General features: G+C 57.5%; 1 protein-coding gene and 1 long non-coding RNA gene across 3 annotated transcripts in view; one reads left to right on the forward strand and one right to left on the reverse strand.

Annotated features, from left to right (window-relative positions):
- The window catches only part of LOC309850933, a 1,194,231-nt gene that overhangs the window by 1,101,819 nt on the left and 69,353 nt on the right, over window positions 1-23,059 (forward strand). The gene's annotated exons all lie outside the window — the stretch shown is intronic.
- NPLOC4 (NPL4 homolog, ubiquitin recognition factor) overlaps window positions 1-23,059 on the reverse strand; it is a 57,189-nt gene that overhangs the window by 2,590 nt on the left and 31,540 nt on the right. Inside the window, exons 12-17 of one of the 2 annotated variants that reach the window (XM_082705465.1) lie at window positions 18,361-18,521; window positions 7,037-7,108; window positions 4,298-4,393; window positions 2,783-2,899; window positions 1,279-1,381; window positions 695-905 (exon numbers count right to left, since the gene is read on the reverse strand). In XM_082705465.1, the coding sequence (XP_082561591.1) occupies window positions 895-905; window positions 1,279-1,381; window positions 2,783-2,899; window positions 4,298-4,393; window positions 7,037-7,108; window positions 18,361-18,521 (560 nt within the window). In that variant the 3' untranslated portion in view covers window positions 695-894. Of the gene's footprint in view, window positions 1-694; window positions 906-1,278; window positions 1,382-2,782; window positions 2,900-4,297; window positions 4,394-7,036; window positions 7,109-18,360; window positions 18,522-23,059 lie in introns of those variants that run through there. The other variant, XM_082705464.1, reaches the window with a different exon arrangement.

Raw genomic sequence — 23,059 nt, forward strand, 5'->3', positions numbered from 1 at the left:
CACCAACACGCCTGCACACATCTCCGCGTGGGCCTCTTTTCACGTCTCGGGGAAAAGCCCAGGAGCCGGCTTCCTGGACCCGAGAGGAAGTGGCTCTTTCTACAAGGCCGCCAGCAGCTCTCACGTGGTCAGCGGTGCGTGCAGGGGGACGAAGGTGTGCGGGGCTCTCGCCCAGGTAAGTCCCACGTCCTGCTCTCGGACGCTGCTCTCTTTGCATCAGCAGTCTACGTCACCAGGTTCTTTTTAATCCAAGTGCAGCTCACACAGGATGCTTAATTCTGGGGTCTAGCACACGGACCTGTAAGTCCTGGCCGGGGCCCAGCGCCCTTCAGCCTGCACTGCTGCAGCCGGCGTCTCTGGCCACCCGAGAACGTGAGGTTGCGGGTCTTCCTCTTAGGGAACTGGGCGGCCACGACCAGTCCGCTGCGTTAGAACGGACAGCCCCGCAGAACGCGAGGGCAAGAGCACGTGGCACGTCAGCCAGCCCCATGACCGCCCGGCCGGCAGCCGTGCAGAAAGGAAAACGTGACCCGAAGCACAACCAACACCGAGGCGCTTCAGACCACAGGCCCTGGGGGACCGGCACCCTCACGAGAGAACGACGCGTCCCCTCGGCTCCCTCGCGGCTTAGGCTGCACCGAGGTTTTCCTTGGCTAATTCTGGCTCTAGCATCGAACTCCCTAGTTGGACGAAATGGTGTAAACACGTTTTATATGTATTTTTAAAGCTGTCTGAAGAGGGCACTGCAGTATTTCTCAAAGCCACAGGGAAAGGGGCGGCGCCAGCAGCCTGCCGCCTGGAGCTCCCGGGACTGAGGACGGCGGCTCCGTTCGGGCAGCGAGGGGACTCGGCGTCCCGGGCCGTCTACTCCGAACGGTTCGTCCTCACTACCCTTCACGGACGCTCTGAGGGCCAGTACAAAGAAGGGAAAGAAAAGCCTGAGGAGACCAAAGGTTTCTGACTTTTTGGTGCTGCGGCGAACGTAAGGTTTCTGTTTCCCTAAAACAAGGACGTTCAAATTGCCCCTATGACGCCGGAGGACTGGCGTACCCTCCACGTCCACGAAGCTGCAGAGCTGTGCCCACAGACCTGTGTGGCCTCGAGAGCACGCCTGGCGCAGCAGTGAGAAAGTGTGTGTCCCCGAAGGGCTGCCCACGACACCACCGGAACGCGTCTGGGGTCCGAGAGGCGCTGCAGAGCACGCGTCTGGCTCCCTGCGCTCCGGCGGTGGGGCGCGAGGGCAGGACCCTCAGGGCCGAGGAAGGGGAGGACACTCACTGCACAGCTGCTCGATGGTGGCCCACTGCTCAGATTTCTTCCACGTCTGGGCGAGCTCCTCGTTCCCAGTCCTCACGGCCTCCAGCAGCAAGCTGATGCTGTCCTGCAAGAGGCCAAACGTGAGCCCTGTGCGCCACACGCCGGGACGGAGTCTCCCCTTCCGGCAGCAGCACACATGCCTCACAAGCAAATGAAGAACCTCACAGACCATCCCCTTGAAACACCAAACGCCACACCCTTCGGTCTACAAAACCAAGTGCTAAATTTTAGAGCTGAGTTGAAGTTCTTCCCAGATAGCCATTCCGTGCGGCTGTCGCGAGCAGACCTGTGTGCTCAACCACCAAGCACCAGCGCTCGCGACCCGGATCCTGAGGGCCGGGGGCACGGACAGGGCCTGCGCTCCCGGGGCCCGTCCTCCACCCCACGCTCTCCCTGCAGGCTCTCCAGGCTCTCTAGCACGTCTCTAGGTGCTAGGCCTCCACGGTCAAAGTGCAGGGAATTAAAAGAGTTTATCTAATGAGAAACTAAGCCTTCGGGGACTGTCAGGGGCTCCCCGGAACACGTTTTCTACCAGGTGACTGTCAGTGCGCGGCCACCGGTGCAGAGGCCTAGTGTGAAGAGCCCAGGTGCCAGTCGCCTGTCCCATTGGACAGGCAGCGGCTGCACTAGGGCCGAGGGGCCACCCTCTGGGCTTAACAAGGCAGGTGAAGCCAGACGGAAGCCTCAGGATGCCTGATGTCAGACGCCAAAAGTGGGTAGTCTGGGGACGAAACACAGACAGCAGCTAAACCCAGCGGGATGCGAGAACAGGCACAGGCCGCCGGCGCAGGGCCGCAGCGGGGACGGAGGGGCCTCTCCCCTCGATTCGGTCACCTTCAAGGAACGTGTCGAGCCAGAGGCTCAGAAAGAAGTCATTTCCCTCTCTCTGCTGCCTCCTTGGGTCTCAGGCAGGAAAAAAAGGCACAAAGTAAGAGCGTCCTGGCTGGACCAGCGGCCCCCACACGGCTCGGGGACAGCCGCTGTCAGTGACACCTGTCCTCTTCTCCCCAACGGCGCGTCTTAAAAACGCCAACTCTGCAGCCAAGCACTCCGGGCCTGGACGGCAGCCAGCCTGCTGCGCTGCGGCGGTAAAACAGAGGCGGATTCAGGAGGGAAGCGATGGGAAAGCAGCAGAGGCTGTGGCGCTCAGCCCGCAGGCAGCTCTGTGCATCGCGGGAGTGCCTACGCCCCGCGCCGGAGGGCTCCGAGCTCCCTATGAACTGAAACAAATGCAACCGTCCTGATCCTGGGGACAGACACTGAAGGAAGCGGTTTCAGTGCAAACCCCATCTCCCATCAGTAAGCCTCTCGGAAGATCCACTGCCCACAGGACACAGGAAGGACTTCGACCCAGCTCCACAGCCCTGCTCTGACCTGTGAGGAAAGGCAGCATCTCTCTACAGGGAACCCCCACCCGGGGCCCACCAAAGCCAGGGGCGCAGCGGCCACACACTCAGGCCTGTACCTGCAGGGGCATGACCTCATTGGTGACCAGAAACAGCAGGAGGTGGAAATCCGAGATGGTGTCCAGGAACACGGATGAGGTATTCTGGGACAGATAGGTGGCCAAACTGTGGAAGTCCTACAGGGGCGGGGCAGAAGGAAGCAAGTGAGCACGAGCGTCCCAGGACAGCCCCGTGCTGAGCCCAGAGAGCCATCGGTCCCTCCGGAGTCCCGGCTGGATGCAGAGTGCGGACACACATCTCTCTCCAGGTGCTTCTCAAGCACCAACGGGGACCCGGGCCAGAGGGACACGCGGCTACAACATGTGCTCTGGCCTGTCCTCCAGGAAGGTGCTCTCCACACGTGTGACTCATGGACGTGTGTGTGTGTGTGTGTGAGAGAGGGTGTAGGTAAAGCTGGGCCGGCTGCAGACACACTTAGAAAGCCCAAAAATGCTCCCGCCGCTCCAGGAGCCGAGTGGGCTGTGAGAAGGCCTCACTCTGGGGCTAGAAAACCTGTGTGCACTCGCTGTCCCGCTGCGCTGCTGATGTGTGTGTATGGGTGTGTGTGTTGGGGAAGATGGAACACACCCACCTTCCGCAAAACTAACCCAGGAGGTCAAGAGCCCCGCCCAGGAAGTGAGCGGCTCTGCACTTCTACAAGCACCCCAAGGCCCCGCACAGAGGGGCTATGAGGAGAGCAAAGCGCCAGAGCGCACCACCCTTCCCAAGGACTCTCTACTCTTTCCTGCAACGCCTATAACAACTAGAACCTAAGACGAAGTGCGTGTCCAAGACGGCCTGTGCGGCAGCCTAAGGCAAGTGGGCAGCCAGGGACGTGCTGCGTGGGATCCGCACTGCGTGCTGGAAAGCCCAGGTGGCCAGGCCGCACGAGGGCCACACGGCCCAGACCACGCATGAGAAATGCAGCAGCAAGTGGGTGCCTCGGGGACTTCATTGTTAAGTGTCTGCCTTCGGCTCAGATCATGATCCCAGGGTCCTGGGACAAACCCTGCATCAGGCTCCCTGCCATCGGGGAGCCTGCTTCTCCCTCCCTCTCTCCTCCTGCTCCTGTTCCCTCTCTCACTGTGTTTCTCTCTATCAAATAAACACATAAGATCTTAAAAAAAAAGAAACCACGCAGAAGGTGACAGGGTGGGAAGCCAAATCAAACATCGAGGTGCCACGTCTCCACAAGGAGATGGTGCTTGTTAACGAGCAAACACTAAAGACGTTGTTGGCAGAGGACACAAGTGACAAACACATTTGAGGAAGGGAGACATCAGCTGAGAACAGCCCATTGGCAGACCCACGGCCCCGAGGCCTTACGGGGGTTTGCCGCTGCGGTTATCTGTCAGCCCCGGCCCGAAGAGGCTGTCACGGTGACCAACTGAGTGTCAGGAAACGACCTAGCTGGGCTTCGTCAACAAGAATCAATCAGGAGAGTTTGAAAGCTTGGTACTTTCTAGAAAAACATCACTGACACTAGATAAACAAGCAGGAGTCACATTAAATCACGTCTGTAAAGATAAGCTTACCTGTGTCTCACCCAGGACATCCCGGTTTTCAATAGGAAACGGACTTTGTGAAATGGAGAAAGTATGAACTGGGTCCTTGGGGAAGGTTGTTGTGATCTAGCGAACAAACACACAAGCCTTGATAAATCGTGCCGCAAGTAGGGGTGAGGGCAGCCCCGAGTGCGGTACCCTCCCCGAGCTCCGGCCTCAGAGTCCTGTTCCCCACTGGACGCCACGGTCCCCCGTGAATGACACCCGCAACGAATGCCTTGACACTGGTCCCGGAAGCCAACAGAAAGATCACTGTTCACACGCTCGAGGACGGGGCCATCCGCAGGCCGTCCGAGTGTGCGGGCCTCTGCAACACCTAACTCGGGGCTCCGTCGGCCGAGCCGCTCCCACAGAGGCCCTCGCCCGGGGAGGAGCCGGAGGGTGAGCAGTGGGGACACGACAGATGAGGCCAGAACTCTCAGGTCAGCCGGGACGGTCTGGGAGACGCAGCGACCTCCAGAGAGCCTGCTGAGGCCCCTCGGGACATCCGGCCCCACTACGTGGACGCAGCAAGAGAAGCCACGCTTCTGATGTGCGGCACAGGGCATGCCTGCTCTCCCCGCAGACGGGCTGCGGTCAAGAGCTTGAGTCCAAAGGGGCACCTAAGCCCTTCATCTGGCTCAGACGCGCTTTAGGAACAAGAGAAGGCGTTTTACATCGAACACTGCATCAACAGAAACCACAGGGGCAGTGGCAAGTGTGCAAGAACCGATGCGGGTACAGGTCTGCGCTCCCCGGCAGACGCGCCTCCCCACAGAGGCACCCAAGCGTGAGCCGTCAAACAGCCCTGGGCTGACACAGCCTCTCCTCTCCGACAGGACATTAGCGCCAGCAGATCACACCTCGTCCACACTTAGCAGAGCTATTCTGGTTCCTCTGGGACTATGCATAGGAGTGAAGACGCGTTGTCCCAGTCTGTTCTCTGCATCAGCGACGGCCGCGGGCCGCTTTGGGCCGCCTGGCCCCGGATCCGGGTGACTGCACCAGCGCGCTGGGGGACGGCTGAGCCGGCAGCGGCGTTGGGAGACCTGACCCCGCAGCTCTTCTAAAGGTGTTATTTTTAAGTCCTGTCTGCACCCAGTGTGGAGCTTGAACTCACAACCCCGAGATCGAGTCACACACTCCAGCGACTGAGGCCGTAGCCAGGCGCCGCTCCCGCTGGTGTTTACTGACGAGACCGTGCAGCCCACAGACTCCGGCCACCATGCCTGTACGGCCGCGTGGCCTCTGTCAGCCACAGAGCCTAAGCCTCTGCCTGTTCCTTTAGAGCCAGAGCCGCTCCCGGGAGCCAGCAGCCACCGAAGCTCAGACGCACATGCCCTTACCGGGACCAGCGGCTGCCGCGGTTCCACAGAGGGCGGGAGAGCGACCCGCGCCGGGGAGGCGAAGCCTGTGGACGGCACGGCACCTCCACTCCAGGAAGGCAGACTCGGCGGGGGCCAGCAGCAGCAGACACCCAGCGGGCAAGCGGTGTGGAACTAAGAGACGTCTCTGCCCGGCCGGTAACCTCCCCTTCACGCAGGACAGCGAGAGTTCACCAGGCAGTCTGACTGCCGCAGACCCCACGGAGCGGTGCGGGGCGCCCGGCACCTAAACCACAGCCCCCAAGCCTGTCTCAGGTCATGTAGCCGATGCCCAGACACCCCCAACCGCACCACCACAGCTGCCCAGGGACAGCGGCGCACGCCTTCTCCTGCCGGAGCCTGCTCACGAGGCTCGACCAGGGGCTGAGCACACCGGGCCGGACACCTGCTCTCGCTCCGCAACGGAGAGCGTGGCTGTCACGAGGCGGGATGTTCCTTCACGACCAAACTCTACTGACACAGCACACTAAGCAAGAACTCGGCTCTTTTGTAAAAAGAAAGGGGTGGGGAGGCCACGGGGAGAGAAGACCTCAGAAAGCTGCCTTTAAATCACGCCGACTCCTCCTAAGTGCACGTTCCATCAATCTGTTTTCATCTTAATTACACCCTGGGTAGTCTAAAACACAGATGCCTTCACGGCCGAGGTAAGAAATATGTTCTCAGAAGCTGCCAACTGGAATGGCGCACCAATGGGCTTGGCTCCCGGGGACCCGTTGCTCCAAACGCGAAGATATTTTACAGCCTGAATCATGTGCCCTTCCTGAGCCCAAACGTGGCCCGGAGAGAACCTGGCAGGTCACAGTTAGGAAATGAGCAGCCGCCCGTCCCCGTGGGACAGAGCTGACTTCTGCGAATGTGCTGCATTCACGCTGGAACCCGCTGCCACCCTCTGGCCCGGGGCCGCACCTCCATGAGCAGAGCAAGCCTCCAGAAAGGAGACGAGACTGGGACGGGGCCTCACAGCCAGCTGCCCGCAAGCGAGCACACAAGCACTTCATTCAAAGACAGTCACGGCTGCCCCACTGCGAGCCCGGCTCTGGCAGATGAGCTGTGACCAGGGTCGGACCTGCACAGGCTGACCTGCGGAGGCTGCCTGACCAGGTTCGTGGTCCTGCACTTTAGTTTGGAAGAAGGTAAACCCTAAGTTGTTTTTAAGGAGATAAACTGAAACTAAAGAAAAAGCCCCTGGAATCGCCCACTCTTCAGGGATGACCGGAGCTCAATGGTGCATCTACTTCCAGGGTGCCTGTCCCGGGCCAAGCAGGGGGCAACTGTCCAAGCCACCGCTACCCACATCCGGCCTTCATCTGGATGCCCAGGGTGGTGGTGAGTGCCGCACACTTACGTCTATGATCAGATACTCCACGGGCAGGGGCCGGGCCAGCTGGGTGATCTCATTGCCGAACTTGTCTATGTCCTGAAACGGGAAACAGAAGTGAGCAGGGTGAGGGAAGGTGTGCCGACCAGAGACGCGCTTCGTCTTTCGCAGGCTCGCTGTCCGACCTTCTCAACGATTCTAAGTCTCGCTGAAGTGCAGGGAAGGCAGAGGGGAGCTGTGCGTGTTTTTGCCACAAAGCTACCTGCTGTCACTTCCCAAGGCTCAGCGCGGCGGCCATGCTCCGGGCTAATGGGGCGTGTCCACTGGGAGTGAGCAGCCCCTGACCCAGCACACACTCCCGCCCAGGGCTCCGCCCGCTGCCGCCCACTACACCCACCCGCTGCCTCCCACCCGCGCGCCCTCCCCTCGGTCTTGGGTCTGAGCCAGCGATCCCACGCGCACCCCTGAAGCCCGACTTCATCCTGAATGTCAAGAAAACAAATAGTACGCAAATGAGCGCGCGCGCGCACACACACACACGCGCGCACGCGCGCAGGCGGGAAACCCCCACCACCAATCTGTCAAAGTCTGAACTTGTTTTGCTTTGTCAGATGCACAGAACATAAAGTTTAATTATGGGGGAAAACGGCCAGCATATGTTCATTAATCATAAAATGACAATTATATCTGATTTATGTCAAACATGCTGAGTTCAAACAGAGCTCTAGAAATAAATTCATAAGAACCCACACTTTTCATTAAAGATTCTGTGAGAGGGGGTCATATTTTCTATCTAAATCATCACTTAACATCATATAAATCATTCACGGAGTCATATATAAATTATACATCCATAACTCCCAATTATGGGGCCTTCCATAAAAGTTTACATTTATTAAAGCCCTCAGACCAATGGATGCCACGCAGACCCCCCTGAGGCTCACAGGCCACCGCCGGGCTGCCGCGGCACATCCCATCCTGCCGGGGACCGCAGAGACGCACACCGTCTTTCGAAACAACCTTCACAGGCGTTCCTAAGTTGAAGCAAGTCCATCATCCCAACAGCAAGTCCAGCGGTCCTATCTGGCCCAGACTCTTTTGTTTAGAAATTAAGATTCCTGGTCTGCAATACATCTGTGTACCCGTGCCTTCCGGACCTGTCCTTGATTCACAATGTAAGGGAGCTGCCAACCAGAACCTGCTCCTCTGCTCTCCCAGAAAGCGGTCCGAATCTGCTAACCAGCTAGCCGCACAGGCAGCATTACGCATCCCCATCAAAGGACGCATTCCTGGGAAACAACACACTGCTTTGTCTGTCTGCCTTCCTTTGAAGTTGGAATTACTTTCCAGTCCATGTGACAGGTGGCCGCCCTGCGCTGCTTTCTGTGGCCATCAGGCTGGGCCCAGCTTTCTCAGGCTCTACTGGCTTGGACGGGGGCAGCCCAACACACGGGCCGGCTGAGTGGGTCCTGGGGCCCCCGAAGCGGCAGTTGCCCAGTGGAGGAGATGCGGTAGGAGGCAGGAGTCCAATCCAATCCAACTAAATCACCACTTCCAAAAATACACGCTTGCCCCTACCAGAAACAACCTGCAACAACTCATACATAATTAGCCCATCTGGAATTCATCTTCCAATCTAATTAAGCTCTAATATGCAGAAACATTCTTCCAGCACCTGTTCGCTTTAATCTTCCCCTCTAGGGAATTTTCTTGTTAAATACCCCTCTCTCTTTTTTCTGTGTCATGCTATTCTCTTTCAAATTTAACTACCCAATTGTACCTTTCTGCTCCCCAAGAAAATAAAGGTGTTGTATCCCTCTCTGTTCCCCAGGGGGAAAACAGGTAACTTCTATCTCTCCCCACTGCCTCCACACCGACGTTTCTGCCAGCCAGTCCCCACCCCTACACAGCATCTCAAAAGCAATTACTTTTTACGGGCGTCAGCAGATGTCGGGCTGGGAGAGGAGGCCTCTTAATTCCCAGGGTGGGAGCTGACGAAGTGTCAGCGGTTTCATTTCCACAGGGAGAGGCAGGAGCTGAGGTCCCCGGTGCCCCGGCCCCTGCCTCGGCCATGTCTGCAGACCACGGCACCACCGCCATGTTACCGCGGAGCCGTCCAGGGAGCTCCGTGCTCGTCCCAGGACAAGGGCAAGCGCCACTGACCGGAGCGCCATCTTGCTTGGAAAAGGCAAATGCGGGGCGCCTGGGTGGCTCAGTGGGTTGAGCGGCTGCCTTTGGCGCAGGTCATGATCTCAAGGTCCTGGGATCGAGCCCCGCACTGGGCTCCCTGCTCAGTAGGGAGTCTGCGTCACCTCTGCCTGCTCTGCCTGCCTCTCCCTCCCACACTCTCTCTGTGTCAAATACATTTTAAAAAATCTTTAAAAAAGAAAAAAAGGCAAAGGGAATCCCTACTGTGTGACTCTTCTCTTGAAAGAACAGGCAGCACCCCATTCTCGACTTGTCAGCGCCACGGGACAAGGAAACACTTTCTCTGCTTGGCTTCCAGGTGTCGCCTGGCACCCTGAGGGGGCACAGTCAGTCTGCTGCGGCCCACCTGTCCACGCTGAAGGCCCTTCTGGCCCTGGACGCTCCTCTCCACTTTACGCCCCGGTTACTGCAGCCAGGCCACAGCCCTGAACACCACACACCACCCCTGTACACCCACCTCCGAGTACACCCCACTCTCCCAGCTACGCACTCGGCCACCCCCAAGCGTGGGGGCACCGACGCACGCCAGGAGCCTCCCCAAACCCAGGGACAAAGCCGCAGTGGCTGTCAGTCGTCAAACACGCTACGGTTCAGCCACATCTTCAGCAGTGTACTCACGATCTCTCCAATCACCATTTACACAACTGACCGAAAACAACAGGAAAGAAGAGGAGGTATGCCAGATGCACACAGGGCTTACGCTCACCAGGCCTTCCTCGCATCTTTCCGCAGGGATCAAGTGTGCGACCACAAACGCAGAAAACTCTTGCTCTAAATTATAAAAGGAACCCACGTGTAGAGCAAAGCAGCAGAGAGAGAAAGGAGAAGCCACAGTCCCCTCCCCTCTGCATTCCCCTGAGATAACCCACGCCAAACGCTGACTCGGGAAAAGCACCTTTACAAACAGCAGGCCCCAGCTGTCCCTGCAGCCCTCCTGTCCGCTCCTTCTCCAGTGTCACGGCGTCTCTAGGCGACATCTCACCCCCTCTCCCCTGCCATGCTTTTCTAGCTGCACAGGACCCAGAAGGACATAGACTCCAGAGCTGTGGACAAGCACCGACCCCCCTCCCAAGGACCCCCAAGCTCTGCAGGCCCGTCCTCCATACACATGCACAGCGGAGTGCACATACGCAACCACACGCATATCTCTGCGCTGCATACGCAGGTGTATGTATGCTTTTACATTATGAGTTTTATCCCAGACCTTTTTTTAGCTTAAATTCAATTAATTTACACCGAGTGAACTGTCAGTTGCAGGGACAGAGGTCAGGGACGCGTCGGCTGCTCACAACGCCCGGCGCTCGTCGCATCCCGTGTCCCGCTCAGTGCCCGTCACCCAGTGCCCCCGGCCCCCAGCCCCGGCCCTCCAGCCACCCTCGGTCTATTTCCCGTGGCTGAGGGTCTCTTACGGTTTGTCTCCCCCTGATTTCGTCTTGTTTTGTTTTTCCTTCCCTTCCCCTTGGCTGCTCTGTCTCGTTTCTCAAACTCCTCGTTATCAGTAAGATCATGTGATAACTGTCTTTCTCTGACTGACTTCGCTCAGCCTAACAGCCTCTAGTTCCATCTGCGTCTTTGCAAACGGCAAGATTTCGTCAGGCTGATGGCGCGTAGTAGTCCAGCACGCAGCTATACCACGTCTTCTCCACCCTTCCGTCCGCCGATGGACATCTGGCTACGGGGCTTCGCTGCTATAAATCCTGGGGTGCAGGTGCCACTTCGAATCACTACGTTTATATCTTTGTATCCCAGATCTCTGAGTAATTTTCAAGCACACAACTTCAGTGACCACGTAATATCCTACCCCCGAGGTGTACTCTAACTTGGTGCCCCATTACTGAACTTTTAGAGAGCGTCCCGGCCTTGCTCTCACAGACGACATGACAGGTAGCCTTCGATGAACCTCGGGGCGCGTCCCATTTGCAAGGCTGATTCTCAGCCTAGCCACAGCCCACAGGAGGACCAGGAGGATTACTTCCATGTTTGCCTTCAGATGTCTCTTTGCTCAAACTGGTTTTCCCAAAACGTATGAGAAATGATTGTCTCAAATCCCACAAGGCTATAAAAAACTACAGCAAGCACTGCTAGCCTGCTCCAACAGGGGAGCAAGCAGTCCCAGAAAACCACAGCATGCCTAGCGCAACAGCACAAGCTCCGCGATAACAGGGGTGGCTCAGCGGGCAGAGTGTCCGGCTTCAGCGCAGGCTGTCGTCTCCGGGTCCTGGGATCGAATCCTGCGTTGGGCTCCCTGCTCAGCGGGGAGTTTGCTGAATCTCCCTACCCCTCTGCCCTCTTGTACGCTCTCCCTGGCAAATAAATAAAATCTTAAAAAAAAAAAAAAGGGAGCTCACTTCTTCAGTGCCAGAAACTGACAAGACACGGAAGACGCACATCTCCAACGTGATGAAGGGAATCACCCAACACGGCCTCGCACACTCAGAGCAAAGCACTTCCTTTACAGCTAAAAATAAGCGATGGAGCTGGTCAGTGGACACGGTTCTGGAAGGCCTACCCGCAGGAGCCAAGGTGAGCAGGGAGAGAAAGACAGCTGCCATCCCTGCACGACGCGCTCACGCGTGCGAAAACCCAGAAGAACACACGTGTACATAACAGACAGTAAAGTTGCCAAACAACAGTTTGAAAACGTCATTTTAAAAAAACACTATTGGGGTGCCTGGGTGGCTCAGTGGGTTAAGCTTCTACCTTCGGCTCAGGTCATGATCCCAGGGGCCTTGGATCGAGTCCCGCATGGGGCTCTCTGCTCAGCAGAGAGCCTGCTTCTCCTCATCTCTCTCTCTGTCTGTCTCTCTGCCTCTTTGTGATCTCTGTCTGTCAAATAAATAAATAAAATCTTTAAAAATAAATAAATAAATAAATAAATAAATAAAATAAATTAAAAAACACTATTTACGTTACACAGAGATAATAAAGGACCTAGGAACAACCTGACAGGTGACTGACTGGCAGGACCCCGACGCAGAGGACCCTAGGCCCTGAGAGACACCGGGGGACCCGAACAGGTGCGGCACCGTCACATTTTCAGGGGAACTCAGTGCAGAAAAGAGGCAATGAAATCCTTGCAACACAACGACGGAGCACGTGAAGTCCAAGGGGCGGCTGACACCTGCACAAAATGGAGGTAGGGGGGCAGCAAGTCGCCTGGTTTAGGAAAACAAACACGGGGGAATAGCTAGGGAGAGAAACAGGAAGTCGTAGCTCAACAGCACAGTGGTCCCCTTTAGAGAAAGAGGAGGTGGGCTCCAGGAATGTTCTGGTCCTCAAACTCTAGGTTGGAGACTTGGTATTATGTGATGTTTTATTTCTTTTTTTTTTTTTTAAGATTTTATTTATTTATTGGACAGACAGAGATCACAAGTGGGCAGAGAGGCAGGCAGAGATAGAGGAAGAAGCAGGCTCCCTGCTGAGCAGAGAGCCCAATGTGGGGCTCGATCCCAGGACCCTGGGATCATGACCTGAGCCGAAGGCAGAGGCTTTAACCCACTGAGCCACCCAGGTGCCCTGTGATGTTTTATTTCTTAAACCCATTTTATAAATAATCTTTCCTATTTGATATTTAATTTCAAGAACTTCAAAAAGAAAAACAGATGGCAGTCTGATTAATCCACAGGGATATATTCGATCATTTCATGCACGGAAGGACTTCTTGTGCGGGGGCGGGGCCAAGGGTCAGCACCAGCGCTAAAGGCGCAGAGAGCCTGGGTGAGGAAGCTCCAATGCAGGACACACCAAGCTCTTCAATGAGGACAGCAGGTGCTGCTGTCACCCACAGACCCACCAGCTTTCCTAAAAAGGGTTAAATGAAGTTACTGTCCAAATGCTCAAGACGGCAGCCTCAGTCCTACAAATGAGTCAAAACACCGATTCTTCATGATAAAACATCACAGCACAAATGCATCTGTGTATAGTACGAACTTTAAGGCAGGCCAGTAACAAATGCTCCGATTCTCCATATGAAATCCCAGTGCGGTGCGGTCTCGTGCGAACATTTAATTACGGTTTAAAACTGAAGGACCTGCTCCACACACAGGGGCTAAGGGCGAGGTCTGTGCCATCGAGGCTGACGGTTTATTAACCAACATGGGACGGGGCGCCTGGGGGGCTCAGTCGTTAAGTGTTTGCCTTCAGCTCAGGTCATGATCCCAGGGTCCTGGGATCGAGTCCCACATCAGGCTCCCTGATTGGTGGGAAGCCTGCTTCTCCCTCTCCCACTCCCCCTGCTTGTGTTCCGTCTCGCTGTTTCTCTCTGTCAAATAAATAAAATCTTTTAAAAAAGAAATAAAAATAAGTAACTAAACACACACCATAGGGGACGGGGGAGGAAGAGGAGAGGGAGCCCTACACAGGGGCTAGAGGCCTCTTGCTCGCTCCTGTTCCCTGGTAAGGGGCAGGCCCTCCCCACGACTTCTCTTAGGCCCAGACCTGACAGGCAGCCCAGTGCCCAGTTGCTCAGCCGTGGCAGTCTGGAAGGGGCATTCTGGAAGGGGCCAGAGCAGCAGAGCCAATGTCCTGGACACCGCAGGCCTTTGCAGAGAGCATTTGACGTGAGCACACCTCAGGCGTCTGCCGGGCCGCCCCAGGACTCCCGCGGACCCTGTAGCACCTTCAGCCGCAGCCGCGGTGCTGAGCCAGAGTCAGAAGGGACAGAGCCGAGCAGGGGCCAGGAGGCAGCACTTGAGCGCGGCTGGGTGACCCCCGCTTGCTGCCCCGTCCCGCCCCCCGGTGGCCCCTGCCCGTCAGCCATTAACACAGACGATGCAGTTCCGAGCCACCACCCGGCCTCTACTTTCCTGACAGGTGAGGAAGTGAATCCTTTGTTACGAGGGGGTCATCCCCAGCTTCAAAAGTTCCTCTCCAGGGCGAGGCCCAAAGCCTCTCGGCTTCTGGGCATCCAGCCTGCCCCGGGAGTCCGGCACCCTCGGCACCAAATGATGTCCAGAAGACAGACTGAAGACACGGCCACAGACGTGGCTAGACCCAAAGACTTCAGGAAAGTGGCAAACAGACCTGTCACAGCCGAGCCCACGGGGCGTGATCGCGTCAGGCACTCACACAGACAGAAAGCGGATGCATGGGCGCCAGGAGGCCTGGGACGGGCGGCGAAGGTGCGCGGGGTCTCTGTTTGGGGGCCGAAAGTGTTCTAAAATCAGACGCGGGCCCGTGAACATGGGTGAATTGTACTGGACGTGAGTCACACCTCAGAAACGCCACTCAAACTCCTGCCTCGAGGGGCACCTGGGTGGCAGAGTCGGCTGAGCATCCAGCTCAGGTCACGGTCTCAGGGCCCTGGGATCAAGCCCCGAATGGGGTTCCAACTTGGAGGTGGAGTCTGCTTGGGATTCTCTCTCCCTCTCCCTCTGCCTCCAGTCCCTCCCTCAAATAAATAAACCTTTAAAAAGAATATTTAGCCTGATTGGGGGCGCCTGGGTGGCTCAGTGGGTTAAGCCTCTGCCTTCGGCTCATCTCAGGGTCCTGGGATCGAGTCCCGCATCCGGCTCTCTGCTCAGCGGGGAGCCTGCTTCCTCCTTTCTCTCTGCCTGCCTCTCTGCCTACTTGTGATCTTTCTCTGTCAAATAAATAAATAAAATCTTTAAAAAAAAAAAAGAGAATATTTAGCCTGATTATTGACTAAGGTCCGTGAAAAAGGCACCATGTGACCATACCCTGTGAGGGTGAGGGCATGGGAACACGGGAAGAAACCCCCAGGTCCCACCGCCTCCCAGTCCCACGCCTTGGCGCCTGCCCGCCTTCCAGGACCTAAAGGTGTTCGCACACGCACACAAGGATTCGGGGACCAGAGCTTGACAGCTGAGCGACTCGCAGAAGCAAAACCCTGCAGACCACCGGTGGCCCCAGCAAGGGGCGCAACTTCCCATCGGTGGAAACAAACACGCTCGGACTCTTCACTGCCAGGGGCACAGCGCGGGAACGTGAGGGGCGGCCGCACACCCTGCCGGCCCCACTGCAACACGCCGACACAGGGGTACATAAGGAGACGCACGAGCGGTAGGAGTAAGAAAAACCAAAGAATGATGAGCCTGTCAGAGGGGGCTCCCTAGGACTTCTATAGCACTGATAACTGCCTCTTTTTTCCTTTCGTAGGATTTTATTTATTTGAGAGACCGCACGCGCCCACGCATGTGCACTAGCCTGGGGAGGGGCTGAAGGAGACAGACAAACAGGCCCCTCACTACAGGGAAGCCAGACTCGCGGACTCAGGGCTCAACCCAGGACCCTGGGATCCTGACCTGAGCCACCCAGGCGCCCTACCAGCTGCATTTTAAAAGCTGTTAGAGGGGCGCGTGGGTGGCTCAGTCCATGAAGCAACTGTTTTCACCTTAGGTCATGATCCCAGAGTCCTGGGGTCGAGCCCCGCATTGGGCTCTCTGCTCAGTGGGGAGTCTGCTTCCCCCTCCCCCTGCTTATGTTCCCTCTCTCACTGTCTCTGTCAAATAAGTAAATAACATCTTTAAAAAATAAAAAAAATATATGGGGCACCTGGGTGGCTCCATGGGTTGAGCCTCTGCCTTCGGCTCAGGTCATGATCTCAGGGTCCTGGGATCCAGCCCCACATCGGGCTCTCTGCTCAGCGGGGAGTCTGCTTCCTCCTCCCCTTCTGCCTGCCTCTCTGCCTACTTGTCATCTCTGTCAAATACATAAATAAAATCTTTAAAATAAATAAAGCAAACAAAAGCCATGGAGAACTGTGGGTGTGAGGGCGGTAAGGCTGCAGCGCCGAATCCCCAGGGGCTGCCTTCGGGCACCCGCCTTGGAGCGGAGCCACCGTGGGAGGGCGCGGGTGGAACCTTGCTCGCGGCCGTGCGCGGGGCCGCCCCACACAGCGCAGGGCACGCAGCGGCCCTGTGGTCTCCCGGAGCAGGCGCCCCTGGTCGCGCAGCCTGGCTGGGGCTTCTCGAGCGCGAGCGTTCTCAGGCGGCAGGCTCGTGCGGCCAGTGGAACGGAGCCACGTCGGTGCAGCTTTCACAACAGCGCGTGCGTACTTCGGGTTCCTGTCTCTGGGCCACGTGCTGGTGGTTCCTGCGTCCTTTCCACCTTGTTACTACCCTCGCTGGGTGGCCTGTGGGCAGTGATCTCTGACGTTCCGTAGACTGGCCGATGAGGGAGCAGCAGGGCTGGAGAGGACTGATTCTGGAAGCAGCTCTCCAGTGGATGCACTGCCCTCAGTGCCCCATGCTACAGAGGACTCGGTGGTGAAAGGAACGGGCGATGCAGCAAACGTCACCACCGTCACAGCGTAAGAGCCTGCCGTGGCCACGCCAGCCTTCCGCGGGAGCCGCACCGCTCAGTCAGCAGTTGCCCACAGCGAGGCCAAAAAACGGACATCCTGAAAGCTCAGATGACATGTAGCATTTCTCGGCAGTGAAGTATTTTTAAGCTAAGGCACGTGGTTCCTCAGACATCCTCCCACTGCACGCTGGGCTTCTGCCGGCACCGGGAAACGAAACAAATGCACCTGACCCGCGGCATTGCCGTATCCGCGTCCTGGTGGCCTGGACGTGAGCCTGCGGCATCTCTAGAGTTTGCCTACACCTCGGGCACAAAGCAGTGTGGGCAGAAGGGCCTGGAAACCACAGGGCTGGGCAGCGAAAACCCAGACGGAGTGCCGAGTGACACTGAGGCTCTTCCCCACTGCAGAGAGCATGACGGGCTGCGAGTACCAGGTCCCTCCCTGGTGGGGGCCACTGCTGCAGACACAGACCCCTCTGCACAGGGCTGGGGTTTCAAACACACAGCCACTCTCCCTGTCGGAGGATGCACAATTCCTGCGGTACACGGGGCGGAACGTCCATGTGTTTAAACTGCACGAGACTTCTTAAGGACAAACAATGAGTCTCCCAGCCTTTCAGGGACAAGGAGACAAAAGTGCCAAGTCTGGAGGCTACACTCTAGGGAAAGGTGAGTCAGCAGCAGACGGAGTCCCACAGACGCGACTCGGACCTGACCCAGCTAAGTACCCCGCCGATGCAGCGGGCAGCCCATCCACCACGGCCCCACCGGAGGAAGGGGCGGCCCGCTCTGGCCGCAAGGTCTTCCCGGGCCTGTGGCTTTTTAATATGCCATGACCAGCACATACCAAAAACTTCCCAAACCCCTGAAGAAAAGACAAACAATACAAAGGAAAAACAGGCAATAGCTGCAAACCCACAGATGATCCAAGTGCTGGACACAAGGGTCTCGAAACACCAGGAGCACAGACCATCATCAGAAGGGAACAAATCGACCCATCAAAACTGACCCAGAAATGACAGACCGACCTACAGATGGGGACACTGGGACATACATCTTAACCATCCCGCACATGTGCTCGCGGTCAAGTGCAGACACGTGAGCACCGGGTGAAGGCCGCGGCAGCGACAGCCTCAGCCCACAAGGGCCCAGGGCCAGCAGCGGTCACAGCCCAGACCGCACACAAGTCAGGACCACACAAGTCGGGACGTACAGGCTGCAAAACACCACGATGCAGACTACTCAAAATGAAGCACAGAAAGAAAAAAAAAATGACAAGAAGCCAGGGCGGCTCAGTCAGTGAAGCGTCTGCCTTCGGCTCAAGTCATGACCAAGCGCCCTGGGATCGAGCCCTGCGTTGGGTCCCCTGCTCAGCAGGGAGCCTGCTTCTCCTCTCCCTCTGCTTCTGCTCTCTCTTGCTGTCTCTCTCTCTTCTCTCAAATACATACACAAAATCACCACCACCACACACAGACTGAAGCCAAGTGGACGGACCATCAGCGAGTGGCAGGACAGCTTCAAGCAGCCGCACACATGGAGTCCCCGGAGGAGGAGGACGACGACAAACCCACCGAAACCAAACACCAAATAGATACTGAAGCCGACACCCTCAGAATTCAAAACACGGTCCTGGAACACCTCCCGGCCTCCTCCCTAGGACCGTGGGTAAGACGGGAACTCATGAGACACCGTTTCCGGTGTCCGTGCCGCAACGGCCGAGCCGGCGTCCCAGCCCCAGCCCCGCGTCCGCTGCGGGAGAGAAGCCGCACACACGCTCTGGAAGGACCTCGCCCATGAGGCGCGCTCGGAGCCGCAGAGCCGCACCCCGGTCAGCGCTGGCACCGTTCTCCAGCCGCGGCTCTCGCCCCGCGGCGTCTCACCTTATAGAACACGTCGGGCACGTACTGCTCGCTGCTGGACTCCTTGGCGTAGCCGAGCTCGGGGGCGTCCTTGCAGGGCAGCAGGCACTCGTCGCGGACCAGCGCCATGCACTGATTGGACACCTGGTACCCTTCGAAGTGGACCTGGTTGTCGGGACCACCTGCGCGAGAGAGACCTTCATGGAGGGAGGCCGCCAGAGGAGGTTCGAGTCAAGTCTGTCTGTTACTCGTCCCCTCGGACCCACAGAACAAATGAGCTCGCAGGAGTCTGCCCTGGGTAAGAGCTTGAAGGCATCCGACGGCCACCTGACGAGTGGCCTCAGCACCCAGCCGGGGAGGCGGGGCGGGGGGACGCGCCTGTGGCCCCACCAGCGCCTGACACCAGCCCTGCCAGTGCGCTGAGCGGCGGAGCACCAGGGGCGGAGTGGCAGGCGGAGCCCCACGTCCCAACAACCTTCTGTTCTGGAGCGGACGGAGCGGGGTAATGGCGATGGACGGGACAAATGGCGAAAAGGTGGCCGGCCTCTGCCCCGCGGCCTCTACCCCGCAGCCGCCGCGCACGACACCCCCCCCCCCCCCCGGTCTCCAGCACCGACCCGGGCGCTGCAGACTCTGTCCAGAGCGCCTTCCACCCCAAGCTCTGTCGTCGCGCCACAAAAGCTCCAACGGGACTTCGGATGAGGGACACGGACAGGGCAAAAGCTGCCGAGAGGGAACCACCCAGTAAGTTCAACGGAGCAGGCACCTGGCTGAGACGGGGTCCTGAGAGGACAGCGGCCCCCTGGGGACAGCGGCCGCGAGCCTCTGGAAGAGGGAAGACCCCACGGTGCGGACAGCGGCCTTCCTCCGCCACCTGCGCCGACAATGCTAACGTCTGCCGTCATCTCCGCCATGACAGAAGTAAGGAAACCTCACATCTCGACTTGAGTTTCTTTAACAAAAACCAAACACTGATCAGGGAATAGACATTTCTTCTGGCTTTCCAACACGGACCAGAAACCAGACCTGGGGGCCAAACAGAGAATGTGAAAGGCGGGGCAGAAGAGCCTGAGAGGGGACAAGCCAGGGGCCTGCCCTCTGCTCGGCTTCGCGCACTGGGGACCGACCGTGGCTGGCTTCCAGAAGTGCAAGCGGGCTCCAGAGACTCACTGGACAAGCAAGCTCAGGGTCTCTGGCCCTCACGCACATGCTCAGGGGAGCTGGCCACGACCACTGTCTAACGTTGAGGCCGCAGATGCAGGGGGCCTCTCTCTGCTGTGCTTGGGGTTAGGGACGTGTCACACACCACAGAGGAGCACACTGGGTGCGAAGGAGCAGGGGAAGCGGGGAAGGAATCCTGTGAGGCCGCCCACCCCTCCCAGTGTACATCTGCCTCTTGTTTGACTTCAGGTGTTGTAAATTTGCACCGGCTTTTATTTTATTTTATTTTTTAAAGAGATTTTACTTATTCAGTTGACAGAGACACCATGAGAGAGGGAACACATCAGAGAAAGTGGGAGAGGGAGCAGCAGGCCTCCTGCCAAGCAGAGAGCCCAATGCAGGGCCCCATCCCAGGACCCTGGAATCATGACCTGAGACGAAGGCAGACGCTTAACAACTGAGCCCCCCAGGCACTCCTGCCTTGGCTTTTAGATTTAGCATTAAAGTGTGATGGATCATAAGAGAAAAACACTCGGCCTTTGAAAAACAGAGAAAAACAGAAAACAGTAGTTGTAAAATTGAAGACTGGTTTAAAAAAAAAACAACAAACCAGCGGGAGTCCCTGAGTGGCTCAGTCAGGGAAGTGTCTGACTCGGTTTCAGCTCAGGTCATGATCGCAGGGTCGTGGAATCCGCTGGCATTTCGCTCTCTTCCCCTCTGCCCGTCCCCACACATGGTCCCTCGCCCTCTCTCTCTCTCTCTCAAATAATGTTTTTTTTTAGAGCAAAATTAATCCAAATCGATAGTCTCCAGAGGTAGATTCAGTGAGAGGAACCGTAAGCCGCCCTTTCCCGGCGGAGAAGCAGGACAGCAAGCCATCCTGGGTTTCTTTATCCTTTCCAGAAACCCCACACTGGCCAGGCTGTCGAGGCAGTGGGGCAAGCTAACAACAGGACTGCTCCCTTCTCAAATCGTCAATCTGCCGAGGAAAGCCGCACATGGGAGGACAGGGCCTGTGGCAGAAGCACGCGGGGCCTGGGGTGCCGCCTCGGGAGAGGGTGCTCTGGGCCCAGAGACGCGGGCGGGCCGCCCGCCGAGACACAGAGAGGCCAGCTCCAGGGCAGGGAATTTAAACATAGGCTCCATGATGCACTCCCCTTCCCCGGACCCTTCAAGCTCCTCCTCCACAGGTCTCAGGCTAGAGCTGCCCTTGGCAGGGAGGGGGGGGGGCGGAGGGGCTGCGGCTCCCGCAGCAGCTCAGGGAGCTGTGAGCACGGCGCCTGCAGAAGTGCCGTAAACCCCGGATGCGGCAGTCAGTCTCCTGGGAGCGGGCCACACACACGCAGGCCTGCTCCTTCCCAGCCCATAGGGACTCAGGGACGGGGCACGGCAAGCACAGTTCAAATAGCTCCGTGGGGCAGGGGCACGTTCCTGGTCAAGAACCACGGACACAGGGGGCAGCACACTTTGTCTGGAGGTTCAAGATGTGCGACGCTGTGGATGGCCGCCCCTGGGAGCCCAGGAGAACTGCGAGCCTGAGCTCATCACAGGCCTCCATGAGGGGGACGTCAGCAGAGAAATGCAGGGACCCCCATGGCGCATCTTACGGTAAATCAATTACTGTCTGTGGTTCTGAAGCCTTTCAGTGAAGTGGCGATTCTGAAGGAAAAACTTCACAGATGATCTACACTCTCCAACCTCCTAACAAGAGGTATGAATCAGTGACTGACGGTACGGGCAGCCCCAAGCAGAAACTATTCATAATCCTAAAAACATGCCAGTTCCTTTGGCCGACTGAGTAACTCCCCACCGACAAAGTACTTAAAAGGTCTAGGTCACCATGCGAGCCCAACCCAAGACAGCAGTTCTGGAATCCGTGGAAGGAATTTTTGATTGCCCTCAATGACGGGGCCCTGGGCCAGGGTTGTGGGAGGGGCCGCCAGCCAAAGTGCAATCACTGTGTTTGGGGGAAACCATACAACGAAGGACCATTCCACGTCCCACACAACCTTGAATGTGCCTGCATGCTCTTATGGGCAAAACCTCCCATTTGTGAACTCGGATTAGAATCAACTGTATTTTAGGGACACCTGGGGTGGCTCAGCAAAGCGTCTGCCTTTGGCTCGGGTCACAATCCCAGAGTCCTGGGACTGAGCCCCACATCAGGCTCCATGCTCAGTGTACAGCCTGTTTCTCCTTCTCCCTCTGCCTGCCACTCCCCCTACCTGGGCTCTCTCTCTCTTAAATTAATAAATAAAAATCTTTAAAACAAAAACAAGGGATGCCTGGGTGGCTCAATGGATTAAAGCCTCTGCCTTCAGCTCAGGTCATGATCCCGGGGTCCTGGCATCGAGCCCCACATCGGACTCTCGCCCAGCAGGGAGCCTGCTTCCCCCTCTCTCTCTGCCTGCCTCTCTGCCTACTTGTGATCTCTGTCTGTCAAATAAATAAATAAAATCTTTAAAAAAACAAAACAAAACAAAAACAAAAAAGGATTGTGATCCCAGGGTCCTGGGATCGAGTCCTGTGTCAGCGGGGAGGCTGCTTCTCCTCTCCTTCAGGAGTGCTCTCTAATAAGTCAAATCTTTACAACAAAGAAGAAGAATCAGCCATTTTTCCTACGTGAGCACAAACACCAGTGCCCAGTTTGAATCTGCGGTGAAGTCTCTAGGAGATACCAAGCTGACAGGCGGAAGGAGGCATGTTGAGCTCAGAGATTCCCAGAGGCTCGATGAGCGTCTCAGGAAAGCCTGGCACTGGCCCCAGGGAGGCCGGCACGCAGCTGGCCGCTCTGGGCGGCCTGTCTGTCCCAGTGGGCTTCAGTCCCCAGGCCCTGGTGAGCGGAAGCAGGCCGCTCTGTGCTGCGGCTGGGTGGCCCCCCTGTTCCGCTGCTATTCACACGAGTAGGGAGGCGTGTCATCTGTGAGTTTCCCTCTCCAGACAGTAAAGGGCACATCCCGAACGAGGGGGTTTCCGAAGGGGGTGTCTGACAGGTTTGAGAACCGCCAGTCTCAACAACCGTACCCAGAACATGTGCCTCCTGGGCTGCGGGAAGTAAAAAGGGATCGCGTTTCTCCCTCGGTCAGGTACAGAGCAGGTGCAGCGAATTCTGAACGCCGCGACAAGCGCTCCTCCCTGTCCCCTCCCCGACGTCCAGGCCAAGCTGCTCTCCCCAGCTGTCCTCACAGAATGACCCCACGCCGAGGAACTACTTTCCCGGAACCCTGGTCAACACTCCCACCCACTCCCGTAAGTACTGGGCCCGACAGTGGTGCCAGGAAAACCGACCGACGCGCTGGCTTCACACGGGCCCAGGAGAGATGCTGCCGCCGCCTCTCCCGCCTCACAAGTGCGCGCGTTTCCGATCGAAAGGGACCGACCGTCCGAATGGGTCTTGTGAATTCAGGCGGAGTTTCTCTTCCTGGTTCTCACGACAGTCCCCTCGACGGCACTGAGAGGGAACCCAGTCACTTACTAACGTGTCTGGGCTCCCTGCGGACTAGTGTTAAACTGGGGGGGGGGGGGTTCCTACGACCTGGGGAGGGACGGCGACCGGCTC

Source organism: Mustela nivalis, assembly GCF_964662115.1.
Source record: "Mustela nivalis genome assembly, chromosome: 17".
In the NCBI taxonomy this organism is placed as follows: Eukaryota; Metazoa; Chordata; class Mammalia; order Carnivora; family Mustelidae; genus Mustela; species Mustela nivalis.